At 36.4% G+C, this 6,045-nt stretch overlaps 1 protein-coding gene across 1 annotated transcript; it reads left to right on the top strand.

Annotated features, from left to right (window-relative positions):
• The first annotated feature begins 293 nt into the window (after window positions 1-293).
• Window positions 294-2,033, top strand: LOC111881685 (berberine bridge enzyme-like 8). Its single transcript, XM_023878076.3, has one exon. It carries the CDS (start codon window positions 295-297, stop codon window positions 1,909-1,911), a length of 1,617 nt encoding a protein of 538 aa, XP_023733844.2. The 5' UTR covers window position 294; the 3' UTR covers window positions 1,912-2,033.
• The last annotated feature ends 4,012 nt before the right edge of the window (window positions 2,034-6,045 follow it).

Below are 6,045 nucleotides of genomic sequence, written 5' to 3'. Positions count from 1 at the left end.
TAAACACGCACAAATTAGATCATACTACAAAGACTATTCGTGTAATTTAATCTATTTAAAATTCCGTACACGTGTTTTAGGGAGCGGAGATAATCATTTAATAAAATTAAATTAAAATAAAGGAAGTAATAAACACCAATTTTGATAAGTAGTCTCTTGTAAATAGTTTATGTATTGGAAATAATGAATATCTAATTAAAATTCTACATAAAAATACTGCAGTTTTTTAAATAATTAAAAATAAAAATATTATTCTCTTTATTTGAAATTTTATTATATATAGATCATTGTGGTATGGTGTATAATTCCATGTTTATCACAACAATGTCTCTTTTTGCATTAATCTTTATCTTCCTCTTTACCCAATCATTGGCAACCTCAAACAATGCCAATGAAAACTTTATCCGATGCCTACTCAATTCCACCGAGCTTACTTCTCCGATTGCCGGAGCAATCTACACTCCAGCCAACTCAACCTTTCCTGCCGTCTTGCAAGCTTACATTCGTAACCTCCGGTTCAATGAATCCACCACCCCAAAACCTGCAATAATCATCACCGCTTTAGACCTTTCTCATGTTCAGGCCTCCATAAAATGCGCTAAAAAGCACAAGTTATTGATGAAAACCAGAAGCGGTGGTCATGACTACGAGGGTCTATCGTACGTCGCCGATCAACCCTTCTTTATCCTCGACTTGTTCAACTTCCGATCAATCAACGTCTCCATTGAAGAAGAAACTGCATGGGTTCAAGCTGGTGCAACCCTCGGCGAGCTTTTCTACAGAATCAACGAAAAAAGCAGCACTCATGGCTTCCCCGCCGGAGTTTGCCCTACGGTTGGCGTTGGTGGTCATTTCAGTGGTGGAGGATACGGTAATATGATGAGAAAATACGGTCTTTCTGTTGATAATATCATCGACGCTGAGCTCGTTGACGTTAATGGAAAACTTCTGAATCGTGAATCAATGGGTGAAGATTTGTTTTGGGCTATCACCGGTGGTGGAGGAGTAAGCTTCGGAGTAGTTATTTCATACAAAATAAACCTAGTTCGTGTTCCCGATAAAGTAACTGTCTTCCAAGTGAGGAGAATATCGGAACAAAACGTCACCGGAGTTGCTCACCGGTGGCTACAAGTCGCCGACAAATTAGACAACGATCTCTTCATCCGAATGGTTTTCGACGTTGTGAACAACACAAACGGGGAGAAAACAATACGTGCTTCATTCCCAAGTTTATATCTTGGAAACACAACAAACCTAATAAATATAATGGATCAAAGCTTTCCCGAGCTAGGGTTACAAAGATCAGACTGTCAAGAAATGAACTGGACTCAGTCAATTCTATGGTACTACAGCTTCCCACCTGGTTCACCTGACACGACTCTACTCAGTCGAATCCCTCGAACGCTCACTCATCTCAAGAGAAAATCGGATTACGTAAAGAACCCTATTTCAAAACAAGGATTAAGGCTCATCTTTAGAAAGATGATAGAGTTACAACTTCCAGTTTTAACTTTTAATCCTTATGGTGGACGAATGGCTGAGATTTCTGAGTTTGCTAAACCATTCCCTCATCGAGCTGGGAACATAGCGAAGATCCAATACGCAGCGGATTGGAGTGGAGATGGTGTTGACCTAGCGAACCGTAACGTAAACCTAACTAGGGTTTTGCATGAATTCATGACTCCATTTGTGTCGAAGTTTCCTAGAGAAGCTTTCTTGAATTATAGGGATTTGGATATTGGTGTCACTGATAATGGGAAGAATAGTTATCTCCAAGGAATGGTTTATGGAGTCAAGTATTTCAAAGAGACAAATTTTAGAAGGTTGGTGAAGGTGAAAACGATGGTGGATCCTGATAACTTCTTTAGAAATGAGCAAAGTATCCCAACTTTGCCGTCTTGGAGGAAGTAATTGAGTCATTATGTGACTCATGATTGGCATGTAAAATATATATATATAGCTTGTAATTAGCTTCATAGAATCATAATGATTTGTATAATAATTCAGAATAAGAGATGAAGTTGTTTGGGTAATTACTTTCGTTCTAAGAATCGAAAAATATGCATGGTTTAGGGGTCGTTTGATAGCTGCTGACTGAGTCAAATCTGACTGAGTTAGAAGTTCTGACTGAGTTAATTTCTGACTCAAACTTGTAGATTGAATTCATCTGACTGACTGTGCAAAATGACTATATTACCCTTAGACGACATTTTTTATAATAATTTCTTTACAATTTACCATTTAATTTATAACATTACATTTTTCATCAATCAAAATCAACAAAAGAAAAAAAAAATCAAACAACTCACAATAAAACTTTAATCGGCAAACACATGAAATTCAATTCTTTTTTCAATCAAAATCAACAACAACAAAAAAAGCAAACAACTCACACAACCCTTTTTGTTATTCCAATTTATAAAGTGTAGCAATCATGCGTTACACGAGCAATCATGGGTCACTTTTTGGCAAAAAAAAAAAGGAGAGTGATCTACAAATATTGCAAATTCATACACACAGGACCCAACATAAACAAGAAATTGAAAATAAAATTAGGGCCCATAACAAATTATCAACTATCAATGGTATATGCTTTAGGAAAACAAGATTACCAAATTAGGGCTCGTAAGAACTTGCTCTTCATTGTCAGTAGATTGTGGTCGTGATCCTGTGCCTCCCACATCTGGTGACAATCACCTTCACCGACTGTATTGGTGACGATCATCTTCACATGCGGCTATCAATAGAGAACATTTTTCTTACTGCTGGAAGGAGGCTGGAGCTTAGGCGAGGTGGCGGCGAAGGCATGGGTCGGAGGTGGGAGGATCCGATGCAAAGTTTGGAGGTGGGAGGAGAGCTTGAATGCTTCGGGGGGAAGGAGATGGAAGAAATCGCCTCAAAATGATAGGAGAAAGAAAGGGCAATACGTGAAGGCGGAAGAAATGACCGAGTCAACGTCATTTTTTTGGAGGACTGAATCAGATGTGATGGACTGCCATGGACTGGGTCAAATGTTTAACATATCCTAATCAAACATACAGACTCGGACCGAGTCTGAGAAAAATTCTGATCGGACTGAGTCGGAAGGAAAACAAACAGGCCCTTACTTAACTGTTTATTAAACTGGTGATGATTGTTTCTTGAGATATATTTTTATTAATAAATTAAGAAAAATACATATAATAGATAAAATCAACGCTTTCTTTAGTTTAAACTCTAGAATTTTAAAATGGTTAACCAAAAAACTGACCAAAAAAAAATCTCTAGATAGACATTTTATGTCGCAAAATAATTAATTATTTTAAAAATTACATTTTATAAAAAAAAATTGCAAAATTGCTTAACGCTAGATCGCGACTACTTTTTTCGTTGGGCTAGAAGCTATTTGACGGTCGCAAGTACTACAAGAAATATCGGTATTAGCGGCGAAACATTTAGTGGCAACACCGGCTATTAGCGGCGACATGTAATTGACGTGTTACATGTCACCGCTAATAGTTGGTGTCGCCGCTAAAGGCGTCGCCGCTAATGATGCTACAGTGTCGATCCGCGTTAAATCAACCATGTCCTTTCGATCTGCTTTTCATCCAACAGTGGGAAATGAGGAAAAAGGGCGCTATGTTTTCCCTCCAGGGGTGTCGCTGCTAATACTCTATTGTCGCCGCTAATACTCGTCGCAGATAACCCCCCCACTGCGTCACTTTCCTGTTCGTTCTCCTTCCTTTCACTCCTCCAACGATAATCGGCGACTGCACCTCCGAGGACGACCTCGTTTCCGCCACAGGACTCGTCTCCGGCAACCATTATTGCCGGCCACTGGTGGAGCTCCATTATTACCGGCGACCACACTCATTTCCGGCAACAAAAGTTCGATTTAAGGTCCGATTACTTCCCTATTTTCTATTCAACTTCTATTTTGAAGTTTTCTTTACTGGTTTAAGTGTTTAATTTAATGTTTTTTGAACCCTTGTCGGAAAATCTACTTCTGCCAAATCTGTTGCCGGAAAACTGGATTTCTTACCGGAAAATCGCTAAATTACACTACCACAGGTTCCTTTTCATGACTTTTGAAATTATATATTTTATTTGTATGTTTTTATATGTTATTTGTATGGTATTATTTGGAATTTGGAATGAATTGTCGCCGGAATTCTGTTTGTGTGTTTTTTGTATGGTTATTATTTGGAATTAGGTTGCTATAATAGAAAAATAAGTATGATGCTATAATGAATATGTGTAGGAAAATGTTTATATGTATTTGTATGTATAGTGTGTGTATCTATGTATGTAATGTGTGAAAAACAAAGTGTGTATATTACAAAGAGTAATTTTCAAATCAAATTTAATATTTATGTGGTATTTTTATGTTTTTGTGTGTTTTTTGTATGATTATTATTTGGAATTAGGTTGCTATAATAGAAAAAGAAGTATGATGCTATAATGAATATGTGTAGGAAAATGTTTATATGTATTTGTATGTATAGTGTGTGTATCTATGTATGTAATGTGTGAAAAACAAAGTGTGTATATTACAAAGAGTAATTTTCAAATCAAATTTAATATTTATGTGGTATTTTAGTTTTAAAATTATTCATAATCATAAATTGCTTTGTAAAACTATTAAATTAAATTTTCTATTATTAATTTAGATATTAAATATAGTTATAAGAAATATAGTTATTTATAATCATAAATTGTTTTGTAACGGAGGTGATGGCCGATATTATGGGCCTTGGTCACGGAGGTGATGGAGCTGGGGATCCACCATCTCCAGGAGGCTTTGGTCGCGGGCAACATGAACAGGATGATAAGTTTTATTATAATATATTTATTAGCTATTTTAATTAATTTATTATAAGTTATCGTGACTAATATTTTTAATTGTATTTTTTCAGTCGAGCTTCCAAAGAAAAGAAGAGGCTTGTCAAATAATATAGAGCTAGGAAAGTGGATAAGGGCAAACAAGGGAAAAACTGTGGATTTGAATTTTGACAGGGAGATCACATATTCCTCTATCGGGAAGATTGCTAATTGGTTCACACATGAAATTGTGAGGTATTTGTGGAACAACGTCCCTTTAAACGTATCTGGTTGGGACAATGTTTCCCTTGCGTTAAGGAATGCGACAGTTATGCATCTAAAGATAATTTGAATAATATTTTAAGTTTCGTTGTGATTGTTATTTAATTAACTAACTTTTTTTGTATTTGTAGAATAAGTTTGATTTGGATAAGGTTAACTTGGATCCGGAGCGTGCACAATTGTTGTGGAGCATTGATTTGAGTCTTGCAAAAGTTTACAGAGGCCGAAAAAGTAAAGTCCATTATTATTTTAAGGATATCGGGGGGCGTGCAGATATCCCAATGGCACTAAACACCCCCCCCCCCCCAATGGTATGTCACCAGAAAATTGAGCGAAGGCAGTCGAACACTTTCAATCGCCCGAATTTTTAAGTCGTTCGGCGTCAAACAAAGAAGTCCATGCAAAACAACTAGTTGTAAACAGAGGGGGGTCAAGCTCGTACAGTAATGCATGCTTCAAAGAAGTAAGTTATGATATATTTAAATGTTTATTTAAAGTATAATAAATCTATTTTTTTTGTTAAATAGGATATCGCTCGAATCGAAGCATTCCGTAAGGCTAATTCCAATCGTCAAAGGGTGTTTTATAGTCCTGCAGTCAAGCAACAATACGTAAGTGGTTAATTTGTATTTTCATATACGTCTTTATATCGTCATTGGTATTTAGTAATATATTTTTATGATGTTTATCATTTTTTGAAAATATAGAATGCTATACTTCAGGAGATCAATCAACAAACCCGAGCTTCTTCTTCAGCAAGCGGTCTAACGCCAAGTGATACAAGAAAATGTTTTGAAAAAATATTGGGTGTTCGACGCGGACATATTAGAGGCATTGGGCGTAAACCCCCTACCGTTGTGTCTATGTATGATCAAGAACAACCGATGACACAAGAACCACCACAATCACAGGTAATTGTTTGTTTAAGTTGAAAAGCATAATGCTATAATGCTATAATGATAT

The sequence above is a fragment of the Lactuca sativa genome, chromosome 7 (assembly GCF_002870075.4).
Source record: "Lactuca sativa cultivar Salinas chromosome 7, Lsat_Salinas_v11, whole genome shotgun sequence".
NCBI lineage: Eukaryota > Viridiplantae > Streptophyta > Magnoliopsida > Asterales > Asteraceae > Lactuca > Lactuca sativa.
The sequence above is the reverse complement of the archived record's forward strand: the minus strand, read 5'-3'. Positions and strand labels throughout refer to the sequence as shown.

What these genes read in the sequence shown, in the direction of transcription:
- LOC111881685 (XM_023878076.3), top strand. Translation starts at nt 295, where the DNA reads ATGGTGTATAATTCCATGTTTATCACAACAATGTCTCTTTTTGCATTA.